The sequence below is a fragment of the Macrobrachium rosenbergii genome, chromosome 27 (assembly GCF_040412425.1).
Source record: "Macrobrachium rosenbergii isolate ZJJX-2024 chromosome 27, ASM4041242v1, whole genome shotgun sequence".
Taxonomy (NCBI): Eukaryota; Metazoa; Arthropoda; class Malacostraca; order Decapoda; family Palaemonidae; genus Macrobrachium; species Macrobrachium rosenbergii.
The window spans coordinates 43,249,179-43,267,358 of NC_089767.1; the positions used below are offsets into that span (position 1 = coordinate 43,249,179).

General features: G+C 37.4%; 1 protein-coding gene across 1 annotated transcript in view; it reads left to right on the plus strand.

Moving 5' to 3' along the window:
- The first annotated feature begins 5 nt into the window (after positions 1-5).
- The window catches only part of LOC136853338 (uncharacterized), a 239,542-nt gene continuing 221,367 nt past the window's right edge, over positions 6-18,180 (plus strand). The window contains 2 exon segments of the mRNA XM_067128701.1: positions 6-481; positions 606-1,189. Of these exon segments, the coding sequence (XP_066984802.1) occupies positions 6-481; positions 606-1,189 (1,060 nt within the window).

Sequence of the window (18,180 nt, forward strand, 5' to 3'; positions counted from 1 at the left end):
TTAATATGTACCCGGCGTGGGCGTGGGGGATCAGTCCTCATCCCCCCGAAGCGACGACTTCTCCTCCTCCTCCCCTTCCTCCCCCTCCTCCTCCTCCTCCTCCTACCCCTGCCCCGCCCTTGCCCGCGGCCCCTCATGAGAACCAACCACCTCAGGTCTGTTCAGAGAAACACAGGGGCAGGCCCTCACCGCCAGTCACGTCTCCACACAACAATACCGCCACGCTCCTTTTGTATGAAACTCGTAGCAGACGCTACCTGACGCTCAGTTACCGCTACGGCTTGAGGCTAGGGGCGCCGCCGCAGACCCATCCTACGGCTGCTGCTACTGCGGCTGCTGCTGCAGGCTGCGAGGCAACGACACTGCCGCCGCCGCCGATACCTCCTTCTCCTCCTCCTCCCCCGCCCTGCGACGCCACAGTCAAGTCTCTAAGTGTTCACAGGAAGAAGAAGAAGAGGTGCCAGGGGGTTCATCACATCACGTACTTTATACAGGGCTGTAATATAGTTCAAATCATGTCTCCTCCTCCTTCGTCTACTCCAGCTCCTTGCTCACCTCCTCCTCCACCTCCTCCTCCTCCTCCTCCTGCTGAGGGAGACTCAGTGATCCGCTCAAACTCGCCACCATCGTTTTATTTCGCCATTTCCTCCCCCTCCTCAGCTCCCGCCACTAACCCCCACTCACCCTCCTCCTCCTCCTCCTCCTCCTCCATCACCTCCTCCTTCGCCACCTCCTCCTCAGGTGAGAGCTCTAGTCCCCCTCCTCTCACCTCTGTTTCGGAAACTTCACTTGTTCATCGCCATCATCATCATCACCACTACCAAGGTCCTCCTCCCGCCGGGGACGAGGAAGGAGAGGAGGGAAGAGGAAGAAAAGAAGGAGGAGAAGGAGAAGGAGAAGGAGGAGCCCTCCGAAGAAAAGAAACCTCCTGCGGCTGGAGGGGGAGGAGGGGGACGTCAATGTACCAGTAGCACTCATTTTAGTAGTAGTTCCTCGAGTCAGAGTTGGTTCCTGCTGACGCTACTGTGCCTCCTGCTGGCGGGAGGCGCCCAGGGCAGCGAGCTACCTGACAGGGAATGTTGCGACAGTGTCCCGCCGCCACCACCAAACTACCACCATGCTACCTCTACGACAACTACCACCACCACTCCCACGCCAAAGACAGAGTTCAACGCATCCATCTCAATAAGTAAGTACAGAAAGTCACCAATAAAACACAATTTTTTTATGATAGGATTTTACACAAGAACTCTTATAATGGTCGCTGGTGTAGTGGTTAGTATCTTGGTATGCCACTCAGATGCCATGAGTTCGCGCCTACCCCAGGGCGATGAAAAATCACTGGCTCTGTGTCTTGATCAGTTCTCAATAAGTACAGAAAGTCACCAATAAAACAAACCTTTTTTATGATAGGATTTTACACAAGAACTCTTATAATGGTCGCTGGTATAGTGGTTTGTATCTTGGTATGCCACTCAGATGCCATGAGTTCGCGCCTACCCCAGGGCGATGAAAAATCACTGGCTCTGTGTCTTGATCAGTTCTCAGTAAGTACAGAAAGTCACCAATAAAACAGACCTTTTTTTCATGATAGCATTTTAAACATGAACTCTTATAATGGTCGCTGGTATAGTGGTTTGTGTCTTGGTATGCCACTCAGATGCCATGAGTTCGCGCCTACCCCAGGGCGATGAAAAATCACTGGCTCTGTATCATGATCAGTTACTGCTGCGGTGTGGGGTCTGTGGTGGGAGGTTGAAACCAACATATTCTTTGGAAGCTTGAATTTCGAGTCAATGGCCCCGTGATCTTCTTTCATATGAATAGGTTTCATCTATAGAATTAAATAAAATAATAAAAAAAAAAATAAGGGGCATAATCAAATGGCAAAAGTAGAAATTCCAATTACTGTTTTGTACGTATTACCATCCACTGAAAAAAGTAAATAAAGACCCAATTATCAGAACGAAGTGATTTATGTATATAAATATGAAACATCTGTAGGAGATACAAATTTCAAATACTATTTGGTACGGATTTTCATCCACTGAAAAAAGTCACATTTTAGGGGCCCGTTAATCAGACCATACTGATTAATGTTAATAAATAACATTAGGAACAGGTGAGATATTTCAGATCATCAGGAAAGGTACCAGAAAATAAAATTTTTAATCTATCATTTTCATAAGAACTAAAACATAACACGGCCTTATAAAAATTTGAGTAGCAAGGCTAAAATAAAATTCCTATGCAAATATACTGAAATGGTTTTCCTGATTAGTGTTTTGTAAAACTCAAAAAACTAAAAAAAAAAAAAAACTCATGTAACTAAAAAATAAAATTTTTTAATTTATCATTGTCATAAGAACTAAAACATAAAAAAACCTAATAAAAATATGAGTAGCAAGGCTAAAATAAAATTCCTAAGTAAATATGGTGAAATAGTTTTCCTGATTAGTGTTTTGTAAACCTCAAAAAAAACTAAAAAAAAAAAACTCATGTAAACAAAAAAAATTGCATCCTACTTTAAAATGTTCAACCAAACATGCCAAACCACTTGTTGGAATTTCTCAAATAAACATACAAATATTATGACTGGGTCTGACAGTATCATGCAAATACGGGGAGAACACTATGATTAAAAAATTTCTTGGATTAAAATCTTACTGACAATATGAAACAAGTAAAAAATGCGTCGAAGTTTCTTCGGCGCAATCGAGTTTTCTGTACAGCGGCTACAGTATCTAATCAAGGCCACCGCAAATAGATCTATCCTTAGGTGGCCTCGGTATAATGCTGTATGAGCCGCGGCCCATGAAACTTTAACCACGGCTCGGTGGTGGCCTAACCAACATCATCGTTGCCAGAAGCAGGATTATGACTAACTTTAACCTTAAATAAAATAAAAACTACTGAGGCTAGAGGGCTGCGATTTGGTATGTTTGATGATTGCAGGGTGGATGATCAACATACCAATTTGCAGCCCTCTAGCCTCAGTAGCTTTTAAGATCTGATGGCGGAAAGAATAAGTGCGGACAGAAAAAAGTTCGAAAAGAATAAAGTCCGGACAGAATAAATTCCGGACGGACAGACAAAGCCGGCACAATAGTTTTCTATTACAGAAAACTCAAAAGGCCAAAGTGCGACCTTTACGAGAGCATTTTCAAGGTCGAACTGGAAATTTCTGAAATGGTAATTTCATATTGGACACTAAACCAACATTTTCTGCTTTATTGGAGTACTGATCAGTATCAAACACCATTCATGGAATTCACCACTGGAAACGTGTATATTTAATGCGTCAGCTGTCAAAATCAAAATTATACACTTTAAAATTGTATGGTATTTATCATTTCTACTGGTGACTTTTGCAATCAGTATAGAGTACTTTTATTTATCATGTGGCCATGAACTTTTTATGCCTCCAAAAGTTAATTAAATTGGATTACTTGAAGTCAAGACAGTGATGTTACATTATCACTGGGAAAGATGGCATACTTTGTAATTAGCCACTGAAGAGAATAGAATATAGAATATAGAATTTAGGCCAAAGACCAAGCGCTGGGACCTATGAGGTCATTCAGTGCTGGAAAGACCCTTAAGTAATGCCTACAGTGCACCACGCAAGGTGCACTGGGCTAGCCACTGAAGAATGGCTGTATGCTTACAGAACACACACACATATAGGCTACACACACATAGGTTTGTTAACTGTGGAGCTCTCTACCTACTTCTGTGCTTCAACAATCCTACAAGCTCCCTTAATTTCTACTGTATGTACCCAAGGGATCGAACGCCTTAAAAAACTTCCACCACTCTCTTTTTAATAGAGTCCACTCAGACCTCCCGAGGTCTGACGTCATCCTTTGTTCTCTTAAAAGGGTGAACCAAAGCCTTGAAGCCCTGTCTATTCCCTTTAAGGGGAAATAGGCCAGTCATTAATCTCCCAAAGGGGGATCTAAATCCGTAAATGCCTTTCTATCCACACTTCTTAAAGGATCCAGTCGGGCATTTATATTTCTTCGCCCCAAACTCGACCCTACAAGGAATAATTCAAGAAGCCTTGAATATTTATAACTCTTCCTGCATATTTATATCTCTCCTGACATATGGATGTAGGCGAAAGTTTGGCGTTAATGATATATTTTGTCCTGTTATGTAAATTCAAAGCCTAGGAAATACCTTTTGCATTGTGAAAGAAATGAAACTTCTAAACAATTTATATAAAAAAAAAGGCCCCCGCAAACGTCAACCTCTTGCATTTCATAGGATAAAATCTTCACTAAACAATTTATAAAAAAAAAAAAAAACTTTAGGATCACTCAAATATTAACCAAAATACATCAATATCAAACTTCCTTTGAACTTTAAATTACTTATACTAAATGTACCCTACATTTTCTAAAGTTTAGAACAATGTCACCATTTTAGTTCAAACACGCTTTTCTCACAAACACAAATAAAAAAAAAGTGATCCTAACCTTAAGGTTACTCCATTATTTCAAAGTCTTTTAGATTATGGATTAAACTCCCACGGACTGGAGGCCTGAACTTCTGAACTTTATCAAACTTTCAATGCTTGGGTATTAATGATCCAAATGCTATATATAATTTATATATAAATTTCTGACTCACTTCAGGATTGAACCCAGGTCTTTCAATTGTGTTGATTATTTCTATATATATATATATATATATATATATATATATATATATATATATATATATATATATATATATATATATGCTCTTTCAAGACAGATAAACTGAAATGTATACATCAATTAATGTGAATATGAATGAGACATCAATTAATATGGATATCTATTAAACATCAATTATCATGGACATCAATTAAACACCAGTGGATCTGAGTGCCTGTTAAACACCAATTAATATAGATATTTATCAAACGTCTACTAAGATGAATATCTACTGAACATCAGTTAATATGAATATCTTTCAAAAATCAATCAAAATGAATATCAAAAATCAGTTAATATGGATATCTATTAAATAATTAAACATCAATTAATATGAATGTCTATTAAACATCAATCAATGTATCAAACATCAGTTAATATGGATATCTATTAAACATCAACTGATATGAATATCTATCAAACATCAATCAATGTATCAAACATCAGTTAATATGAATATCTATTAAACATCAATTAATATGAATAAGTATCAAACATCAATTAACATGAATATCAAAACACCAGTTAATATGAATATCTATCAAACATTAGCTAATATTAATATCTATTAAACATCAATGAAATGAATATCCAGCAATACTTTAAGAAGGCACAGAACAAAGCATTAATAACAACAACAAAGCAACGTCAGGAACAACAACGAGCAAAAACAATAATCACGAACTAAGAAACAACAGCAGACACTCGAGATAAACGCTGGATCACTTGCCAAACCAATTTAAAATCCAGCTAACCGCAAGAATTCCTTGATAACTGCCGCGTACCTAAGCAGGTCGCTGTATCCTAAACCCCGCAATGAACGTCCAGTAGCCCCATGAAAAATAGTCGGCTATAATGACACGAGAGGTAATTAGGCTCAGATCGAGAAACTCGTTGCCCTCCGGACAAGTCCAATTCCAGAGGTCGAGACGCGTGGCATTGTACCCGGAATTCCCGGAATTCCTTCGTCAGTCCATTTAACTTTTTTTTTTTTTTTTTAGTGTTTTTCTTGTTTCGTTTTCTATTTGGAGAACCCGAGACGGGCAAAGGAACTGAATTGGATAATAGAATTTAGGCCAAAAACCAGGCACTGTGACCTACGCGGTCATTCAGCGCTGAAACGGAAATTGACAGTAAAAGGTTTGAAAGGTGTAACAGGAGGGAAACCTCAAAGCAGTTGCACTATGAATCAATTGTTAGGAGAGGGTGGAAAGTAAGATGGAAGAAAGAGAATATGAAAGGCGGTACAGTAAATGATGTCGATGCGTGTGTGACATCCTGGAAAAAAGTTCATTTACAGAGATTCGGACACAAACGCAGGGCGATAAAACGATTGCTTTTAACAGTTCAGTAATTTTATACGGAGTCAAACCCAGCATAATCTGTTATTTACATAAAGGATAATATTAAAATTCCTTTACCTGAACGGAATAACTTCAACACTTTAAAAAATAAAAATTAATAAAAATCAATTTTTTGTCAGCCTACGATAAGAAGCAAAACGTAAATCCATACAAAAAATTAAAATTAAAATGAAAAACATTGAATAAAATATGATAAAATATGGATTAATACGAAACTTCTAAAGTGTAAAAAGATGAACGACTGTACAACGCTAATTTAAAAATAACTATTACAGTGGACGGTACAAAAATTAAATAAACAAATAAAAAAAAAATAACTCCAGAAAGGTTGGCAATACCTCACGTTTTCCTGAAAAAAACCCTTCGCCAAAATCTCTCGAATTCTTCGTCCAGTTAGGCCTGTATCGATCACAGGCGTGTCTACCCTTGCAATCTGATAATGACTGACTGTTAAGGTCAAAGCGTGGGCGAAGGTCATCCGTCCGAGACACTTTTGAATTTTTAAGAGAGCCAGTGATTACTTAGGCACTCTGAGGACCGTGTCACCGTTCACAGAACATGACTGAGGTTTGTTTCTTAAGACCTACGTGGATTTTGAATACACAAACAAGTATCTATATGATTGTACCTATCCACACACACACACACACACTAATAAATAAATAAATTAATAAATATATATATATATAATGTATATATATATTTGTATACCTGAATCACGAAAATATGGAACGTGATGAATATATAAATAAAGACAAAATCCACGAAGGAAAGAGAAACACTGGAATGCTGCGAGGCCTTTCGACTGTCGTCCTTTACTTATCAGACTGCTAAGTAAAGGACGACAGTCAAAAGGCCTCGCAGCACTCCAGTGTTTCTTTCCTACGTAGATTTTGTCTTTTATATATATATATATATATATATATATATATATATATATATATATATATATATATATATATATATATATATATATATATATATATTTATATATATATATGTATATTTATAAATAAAATATGTGTGAATATATATATATATATATATTTGTGTATGTATGTATGTATGTACATATATATATATATATATATATATATATATATATATATATATATTCACATACACACACAACATACATAAATACATACACATACATAAATTCGTGTAAGCAAGGCAGAAGTGCCTTCTGATCCCCATAATCCCAGAGGCCCTTGGCAATACAACAGCGTCTGCTGGTACCCACCTCGTAGCCAGAACGCCCAAAGCAAATGCAGATTCACAAAACCACAACAAAGACATTTCACTCATTTAAATCCTCCATCTCGTCCTCACGCCATGTCATGGTCGAAGACAATGTGAATGCTTGCTGAATTACAAATAAGGCTGTGCTTGAAGAGGCAAGCAAAGAAGAGGGAAGGAGTTTGAGAATTTGACGGAAAGGAGGAGGAGGAGGAGGAGGAGGAGATGGAGGAAAATTGCTTGCCCGTGAATTATGGCTGAAGGGTTCGAGGAGAAATGAACGACAGGCTAATTAATGGGAAAAATGGATAACGGTCGATGAGGTGGAGGGAATGAGAGAGAATACAGAGAGTGAATGGAAGTGGCAACTTCAAGAACCTTCTTAGGGGATAGCGACTACAAAGAGGATTGTAACTGTCTTTACAGATATTCCATTCTCACACACAAACCAAATTATACACAAACCATATTACACACAAACTAACTTACAATACACAATCAAATTACCTTGTGTAAAATATAAGTAAAAAAAAACTAAACTATATGTTGGAAGAGTGAATTGAATAGAGTTAAATAAAAATTTTCTTTTACTTTTATTTACTGATTGCTGGAGCTAAAGTGCCCTATTTCCAGCTCAGAATGCTGATGGTGAACTTTGTTATCACAAAGGATTCCTATCTTGCTTAAGTATAACCACACTCAGGAACACCATATTGGTCACTTTTACATTAGAACTAAAAGCTATCAGATATCTTGACTACGCAAGCACGCGCGCGCACACACACACATGCGTAAATGAAGCAATGACTAAGGCATCTCCTTTGAAATAAATTGAACTGAAAATAGAATTTAGGCCAAAGGCCAAGCACTGGGACCTATGAGGTCATTCAACGCTGAAATGGAAATTGACAGTAAAAGTCTGAAAGGTTTAACAGGAGGAAAACCTCAAAGCGGTTGCACTATGAATCAATTGTTAAGAGAGGGTGGAAAGTACGATGGAAGAAAGAGAATATGAAAGGAGGTACAGTAAAAGGAACGAAAGGGGTTGCAGCTAGGGACCGAAGGCACAGTGCAAAAAACCTTAGGTATTGCCTACAGTGCACCAGATGAGGTGCACTGACGACACTATCCCCTCCCCCCCTACCGGGCCATCTCCTTAGAGCGGAGATAACACAAAAGTCCTCACATGAAATTCAAGCTTCCAAAGAATGTCGGTTTCAACCTCCCACCACAGACCCCACACCGCAGCAGTAACTGATCATGATACAGAGCCAGTGAGACGCGAACCTCCCCCAACATCTGAGTGGCATGCCACGACACTAACCACTATACAGCGGACCTGCATAAAATCACTGTCAACAGAGCCACTTCGTACACCTACATAAGAGGCTCATTTATTGAGAGATCCCTATCTATCTTGCACACACTCTAGCCATTTGTGGATATTCAGGGTCTTCCTTTCCATTACCTAGTTTATATATATAATATATATATAGTATATATATATATATATATATATATATATATATATATATATATATATATATATATATATATATATATATATATACAGTCTCCCTTCCACAAGTGAAGAAATAATCCCATACTCAAGAGAGGCACTTTGCAGAAGAAAACAACCTGAGATATTCCCCCCGGGAGTGATAATATCATAAAAAAAAAGAATGACGAGGAAAAATATAAGCTCGGCAGCAATTTCCGGAGGAGAGCTTCTCTCAAAAAACGGTCGTTGTAGATGTCGCTGTATGGATCTCTGTCGCCGTTGCATGCGAAAAGGTCGTGGGTGCGACACCATTGAGGGAGGGTGAAGGAAGGGGAGGGGAGGGTCTTTTAGGACTAGCGGCCAGGTAGAGCGTATATACACAATTTACCTGTGAGGTTAAAAGGGAAGCGTAATATTCTCACGGTATAATGGTTTGATCGTGCTGAGTGTCTTACTCTTATATATATATAAATATATATTTTTTTTACACTGGAGTGAGCGTTGCACCTTCATCTTTACATTAGCATTTTTCACATACGTACGATTATGTGTGTGTATATATATATATATTATATATATATATATATATATATATATATATATATATATATATATATATATATTGTGTGAGACCAGGTAAATGCTAATGTACACACAAACATTTATACATTGATACTATCTAGGAAAACGTACTGCCCAAATACATTCAATTCTAACTGAACACATTCCCTCACTGACCGCACAGAAGAACAAGCAATTACACAAACTGATTCCAGCTGACTCAGCTGACTTCTAATTGGTGAACTCAAACTCCAGCATCGCCTACGGACGGACGGACAAATAGCCATTTCAAGTTTTCTTTTACGGAAAACTAAAAAAAAGAAAAAAAACTCTCTCACTCTCACCAGTTCTCTCATCCCACAAAGCGTCTCTGGCCTGAATATCCATCTCCCCAACCTTTTTCCTCACTCAAACCACACAACCTCAACCTTTTCCTCACTCAAACCATACAACCTCCACCACTATAACTAATTCACCCACGGTGGTCGGGGCCACAACCTTTCCACTTCTTCCTGGAGTCCCTCCCTTAAAGCCACAATATATCCTTCCTTTATTTCCTGTTTTCCTCCCTTCTCGCCTCTACCTACTGGGGCAAGCTCGGCTCGTGTCTGTTAGGAAGAAGCTTCTCTGATTTTTGAGGAGAGGCTTATAGACTACATATCGTATGAACACTGACACATCTCTTAATAATTCATTGGGAGATGGGTGGCCGATGCCTATACACATCGCCAGGCTTGGTATCTGTTATGTTGGTTCATATATCTCCTCGCTAGCAGATTGAGTAGGTTGCTAGACTCACTTGTTATATACTTTCTCTCAGTAGTTAATCTAATCTGATTTTTCCTACTATCGACTGAGTGACTTTAGATTCAGGATGATAATTTTCGTGTTTTTGGTCTAAGGACATGACTTATTTCTTATTTTGTGGGATTCATTTCATACCCTTCGATCGTTTTATACATTTTTAAACCAGAGAACTTCTAGAGGCGATGCATTTTTAGTTTTCTGTAAAAGAAAACTATTGCGCCGGCTTTGTCTGTCAGTCCGCACTTTCCTGTCCGCATTTTTTTGTGTCCGCCCTCAGATTCTTGAAAACTACTGAGGCTAGAGGACTGCAAATTGGTATGTTAATCATCCACCCTCCAAACATCAAACATATCAAATTGCAGCCCTCTAGCCTCAGTAGTTTTTATTTTATTTAAGGTTAATGTTAGCCATGATCGTGCTTCTGGCAACGCAACAAGACAGGCCATCACGGCTGTCTGAGAGTTTTATGGGCCGCGGCTCATACAGCGTTATACCGAGACCACAGAAAGATAGATCTATTTTCGGTGGCCTTGATTATAAGCAATGAACAGAAAACTCGATCGCGACGAAGAAACTTCGGCGCATTTTTTATTTGTTTCTACTTGCGTTTTGTACGTCCAATTTAATTCGCCATAAATGGATGACTCAGAACTTCTTTAGCGGGATTTAAATTAACCAAAAATACTTCCGAACAATACTTCTAGTTGGACCATCGGCTATTCAGCATCGAAAGAGTAAAAAAAAAAAAAAAAAAAACTTCCACTAAAACCATCTCAGAAACACACGAGGCTATTTCGCAGGCTTTTGTCCTCCTTAAAAATGAAACAACCGTAGGATCCCCGAGGACATTAACCCCGCCCCCCAGTGTCGCCACCGCCATTCTTCCAAGAGGAATCCTTTGGAATGGTGGGATTCGTCGCTTCAGCCACAGCCTTCCGCGAAAGGTCAAATGTCGATGCATCACTTTCCCTCCCGGCGTTGACCCAGCGGTGAATAAATGACCTAGTTTAGTTCACAATCTGATTCCAAGGGGGAAACAGCACCTACAATACGGGGGTGAATTGAATGTAGGATTCAAGCCAAAGTCCAAGCACTGGGACCTATGAGGTCATTCAGTGCTGAAACGGAAATTGACAGGAGAAGGTTTGAAAGGTGTAACAGGAGGAAAATCTCAAAGCAGTTGCACTATGAATCAATTGTTAGGAGAGGGTGGAATGTATGATGGAAGAAAGAGAATATGAAAGGAGGTACAGTCAAAGGAACGAAAGGGGTTGCAGCTAGGGGCCTAAGGAAGGCACGCTGCAAAGAACCTCAAGTAATGCCTACAGTGCAACGCATGAGGTGCACTGACGGCATTACCCTTCTACGGGGCGTCGCATTTTTATTTCCCTTGTAGGTTTCGTAGACAGCAACACTTCGCTCTGTAGTGCCACACTTATTCACTTTATCAAACCATGAAATATAAGGTAAAAGCAGATCCTTTAGCGATGAATAGCCGTTAAACCCAAAAAACACAAAAAAATAACAATTGTTTCTCTTATTTTATCAATAAGTTATCAAGGAGTTTTCATCGCATTTTTTTAAATACTTCGATCTGTAATGCAAAATTTATTTACGTATCAAACAATGAAATATACCGTAAAATCAGTCCCTTAAGGGTAAATCATTGTCCAACTTACATGGCCGTTGAACCCTGCTGGACTGACGATGGAAAATTAAGAATATAAATAAAATACGGAAAACATATGACGTTTCTATTATTCCATCAATAAACTGTCGAGAACAATGTCGATTTCAGGATCATTTTTGCATCACGATCAGTAATACAATTCTGGTAAATCTGAATCGACTGTATTTAAAAAGTCTAATAAAATCTAGTTTTAAAATGACTTTTCAACCAAGCAACTGCACAAACAAAAGCAAATTGAAATCTAAAATTTACAACCATGAAAAAAATATGTACTGTAAATTTTCGCTTCTTTTAATCTTTTTTTTTTTATTTTCCACTACTCCCCATTCTCGTCTTTTCTCATAAATAAAATAGACGCCTGTCAATCAGTGCCTGTTCCACCAAGGGAAGAAATCTCGAAGCGTAGAGTTCGCTACAGGATTTTGAGAATACAGACCTGTGAATTTCTTGTACATTTAAAAGAATTCTTTATTGAAAATACATATATTAGTATGCAGCAGCTGTAAGCCATTATTCGAATTTTTTACCTTTCTCTCTCTCTCTCTCTCTCTCTCTCTCTCTCTCTCTCTCTCTCTCTCTCTCTCTCTCTCTCACTGAGGAATCAATACACTTAATCGATTGTTCAGTAAGAAACATCAGCATTATTTACGCCTTTCAAATATATCGAAAAACATGGGAAATTCTTGCTCCAAATCGAAATATAAATAATAAATTATATATATATATATATATATATATATATATATATATATATATATATATATATATATATATATATATATATATATATATATATATATATATATCTCACACATTACCACAGGTGAAAAATAGGTTTGACTGGTTTCGACTTTATTTCCAAGCCATTGACGAAGGCTTGTAGAAAAGTCGAAACCGGTCAGACCTACACCCTGTCCCTTATTTTTCACCTGTGGTAATGTGTGATAGATGAATCACGTACAAAAAATGATCGTAATCATATATATACTGTATATATATATATATATATATATATATATATATATATATATATATATATATATATATAATACCTACACCTCGATGAATGTCTATTAGTCATACATTCATACATATATTCATAAACACATATATATATATATATATTCATATACATATATATATATATATATATATTATACCCATATATTCATAAATATATATATATGTATATTCATACATATAAATATACATACATATACATACATACATATACATATATATATACATATATATTTACGCATACGCAGCAGCAAAATACTTGTTTACCATTTCGGTCCCTGTGCTTCATGACAATTCACCTCCGCCCCTAAAATAATACCTTCCCATCCTGGCTATATGCGCAGGGACTGATCTTTAAAACCCTGTCGGGACTTGAGTGACAGGCTGTGTCTGTCAGGCTGAAGTCAGACTGAGAGGTCTTTCAGCTACAGGGCTCAACACGGATGCATTAATCACCTTGAAATATTGCTGTTGTGGTTTCACTGTGAGCATAAGGGAGAATTCAAGAGGGAAATGGGGGGGAGAGAGAGAGAGAGAGAGAGAGAGAGAGAGAGAGAGAGAGAGAGAGAGAGAGAATGATTTTCACTTTATTCATATCAGATATGAGAAAGATCCAAAGAATGATTACAGGTCCCGGAATAAGATAGACGAAAAATTGGATGGAGAGAGAGAGAGAGAGAGAGAGAGAGAGAGAGAGAGAGAATGATTTTCACTGCATTCATATCAGATATAAAAAACTCTAAACAATAATAACAGGTCAAAAGATAAGATAGACGAACAACTGGAGAGAGAGAGAGAGAGAGAGAGAGAGAGAGAGAGAGAGAGAGAGAGAGAGAGAGAGAGAGAGAGAGAGAGAGAGATGGGATCCGATAGTAATTGGAAACCCAACTTTCAAATCTCCTGGCCAAATGTTGACCCTCATCGAATGGCTGAAACCGGTCTCGAAAGTAGAGCATTTTCGCCCGACCAGAAAAAATAAAGTCTAGAAAAAAATAGTCTAGAAAACTAACTTAAAAAAAATATTGAACAAAAACATGTTATTCAATTCATGCACACATACACGCATTATAACTATATCTATCAATCTATTAATCTATCTGCCTCTATATGTATGTATGTATGTATATATATATATATGTATGTATATATGTATATATATATATATATATATATATATATATATATATATATATATATATATATATATATATATATATATATATATATATATATATATATATATATATATTCCATATTTATATGTCATCCATTCTTTTCCATTCTTTTGCCACAAATTTAAGTTCAGTGACATTAATTTATAGAAGTGGCCAATAAAATAAGTTATTGATAAAACCATCTCTCTCTTTCCTTCTTCTTCTTCTTCTTCTTCTTCTTCTTCTTCTTCTTCTTCTTCTTCTTCTTCTTCTTCTTCTTCTTCTTCTTCTTGTCGTGCGTCCGTGTGTGCCTTGTATCCGCACTTTGCGTGATGCATCGCCCTATTTCGCCTCGTGTTTTATCAGAATAGAATTTCTGTTTCGGCCGGCCATTCCAAAAGAGAGATCTCTCGTGATATGTCTAAAACGTCAGGCAAAGCATCTTTTTCATTCCTCTCTCTATTCACATCTGCTCGTTGTACCCGAACCCTTTTTATCAAGATCTGTTCCAATGGAAGAACAATGCCTTCCCCCCCTTCCGTTAAGAAAATGCCGATGCGAGGAGGCACAAATATATACACACGCACATACACACACAGTCGCCTCATCTTCCCCTGTGACAGAATATATTTTCGTGTCCTGATAACATTGAGGTTCTGTGTATTCATAAATCTACTATTTTCTGACTTAAATGAAAATATATATATTAAAAAACATATCTACAATAGTAAATCAATATTAATTCAAAATTGGGCACCAAACTTTAACCTGCACAGTTAATTAGGTCCAATTCACATATTTATTTTGAATGTCCTGGTACATTCCCCACGAGGTTCTGTGTATTCATAAATCTAATGATTTTCTGACTTAAATAAAAATATATATTAAAAAAACCTATCTACAACAGTAAATCAATATAAATTTAAAACTGGGCACCAAACGAATAAAACTTTAACCTGCACAGTTAATTAGGTCCAATTCACATTATTTATTTTGAATGTCCAGGTACATTCCCCACGAGTAAACACTCATTCAGGAAATGTTCCCTAATAAGGGCAAATAGCACGACACAACACCTGACTAGGGAGCACAGTTCCCTCCAGGTGTTTACACTTTAAAGGTACACGCTGAATCCTACTCGAGAATTATGCTATGAATGATTTGAAGAGACAAAAATAGCTCGAAAAAATGGATGAGACCCTGATACAAGGAATGCAGAAAAGTCAACTTCTATATAAACAAACAAGCTAATTAAGTTTACAATCAACAACCATTTTGAAAGCTGCAAAAAATCTGTATAATTTGTTTTAATGTGCCAACACGCATACGCTCATAAACACATCCTTTTAGTTGGAGAGAGAGAGAGAGAGAGAGAGAGAGAGAGAGAGAGAGAGAGAGAGAGAGAGAGAGAGAGAGAGAGAATTTACTTTCACAAACAACTACTTAACAATTTCAGTAAGCCACCAATTAAAATTCCAGTCATAATTAATGGCATGTAATGGCACATAATTCGACATTAAGCAGTTCATTCAAGCTGCAGCTATTTTTTAAAAAGGGGGGGCTTTAAACATTAATTGACAATGCTTGTGATGCCAATATGTCAAAGTTATCCGCTGCCGCATAATTACATTATAGCGGTAATAATCTTCCGTTGATTTTAGAGCATGCATTATTTTCTTCGATAGAACCCACCCATAAAATATAAACTCGCGGATATATTTATAACTCTATCATCCAAGCAATGTGGAATTCAGGGAGTGTAATCATCTCATTCCCACCACGCCCTTGAGGTGGTACTGCTATCCATGCAAATGACCTCCTTTGCTAATAATCTGGGAACTACAACAGACTGCTTGGTCCGGGCTGCTCTGAAAGCAACGTTGGGGAAGCAGTCGGTTGGTCTGTCTTAAGCCAAGCAAAATAAAGACGAACATGAATACTCGGTGCATTTATATTTCGTAACGTGAATTTCAAAGGTCATGAAGTTTTATAAATTTCCCAGTGACATAGCTTTCCTCTACGTCACCCAGTGAAGCAGCTTTCATATAAAGGTCACCCAGTGAAATAGCTTTCCTCTACGTCACCCAGTGAAGCAGCTTTCTTCTACAAGTCACCCAGTGAAATAGCTTTCCTCTACAAGTCACCTAATGAAGCAGCTTTCCTATAAAGGTCACCCAGTGAAATAGCTTTCCTATAAAAGTCACCCAGTGAAACAGCTTTCCTCTACAAGTCACCCAGTGAAATATCTTTCCTCTACAAGTCACCCAGTGAAACAGCTTTCCTCTACAAGTCACCCAGTGAAGCAGCTTTCCTATAAAGGTCACCCAGTGAAATAGCTTTCCTCAACAAATCACCCAGTGAAGCAGCTTTCCTCTAAAAGTCACCCAGTGAAATAGCTTTCCTCTACAAGTCACCCAGTGAAATAGCTTTCCTCTACAAGTCACCCAGTGAAGCAGCTTTCCTATAAAGGTCACCCAGTGAAATAGCTTTCCTATAAAAGTCACCCAGTGAAATAGCTTTCCTATACAAGTCACCCAGTGAAATAGCTTTCCTATACAAGTCACCCAGTGAAATAGCTTTCCTATACAAGTCACCCAGTGAAATATACTTCCTCTACAAGTCACCCAGTGAAATAGCTTTCCTCTACAAGTGACCCAGTGAAATATCTTCCCTCTAAAAGTCACCCAGTGAAATGGCTTTCCTCTACAAGTCACCCAGTGAAATAGCTTTCCTTTACAACTCACCCGTTGTTAAAATTTCATGGACCGCGGCTCATACAGCAATATACCGAGACCACCGAAAGACAGATCTATTTTCGGTGGCCTTGATTATACGCTGCACAGAAAACTCAACTGTGCAGAAGAAACTTCGGCGCATTTTTTATTTTACTTATTTCAAAATAATCCATCGCCTCACCCGACCTCCCCATATGTCAAGACCACCTTGTCGAGCAACGGTGCAACGGTGAGAGAACGAAGGTACATCCTTTGTTATTTAACAAAAGCCACGACCAAGAAGCAATTACCAGAAAATCTTGAAATTAATGAACATTTGCAACTGGGTTATTTCCACTGGCATAAGCGAGGGGCAAGTGAATAAGAAGAAAGAGGACGATGCGAAACATGAAAAAGGAATGGAAAAATATAAAGAGAATAAAGACATGAAGCAAGAAAATATGAGAAAAAAATATATATATATATATATATATATATATATATATATATATATATATATATATATATATATATATATATATTTGTTGAATGCCCAAAACTCCTCCACACCTCTCTACCTGGCGTAGCCTTCTTTGCTTTTCACTTACCGACATTCCAGTCGCCCTCCTTCCCCCTTCTATATAGGCGGGTACTTCCAGCAATGCCTAATTTATTCCATTGTACAAATGTTTTTAAAGTGATTTTTGTATAACTTGTATGTATTTATAATTCACAATATTTATTCTTTTATTGCAGCCTTGTAAATGAAACTAATTGTCTCGAAACGTCGGCACAAATAAAGGTGAATTTATGCACTCCTGATATATATATATATATATATATATATATATATATATATATATATATATATATATATATATATATATAAATATATATATATATATATATATATATAGAGAGAGAGAGAGAGAGAGAGAGAGAGAGAGAGAGAGAGAGAGAGAGAGAGAGAGAGAGAGAGGAATGAAATTTAAGAATTAAAAAAGAACATTCACGGGAGATTAGAAAATGAAGAATAATTAAAGGGATCTAATAAGGAAGTACCAGATAAACAAGAGAAAGAGAGAGAGAGAGAGAGAGAGAGAGAGAGAGAGAGAGAGAGAGAGAGAGAGAGAGAGAGATCAGTACCTGGAAAATAATAAAAAAAAAAAGAAATACTGAATAATCAGGAACGCGAAATAAATACTGGAAAAATTCGACCTTTGTCATGGCTTCGCGTGACGCGAAGATGCAATTTCCATTTCCATTAAATGGAATTACTTTCTTTAAGCTGAAAAGATCTACTGAGCTTTGAAAATATATCCTCAATAAAAAGAAAAATATTCTCCTCACATACAAAGGAAAGTCAATAAGATATTTGAAGCCCGGGAGGATTGTCAATTCTAAATGACGGTTCGGCCAGAAATATA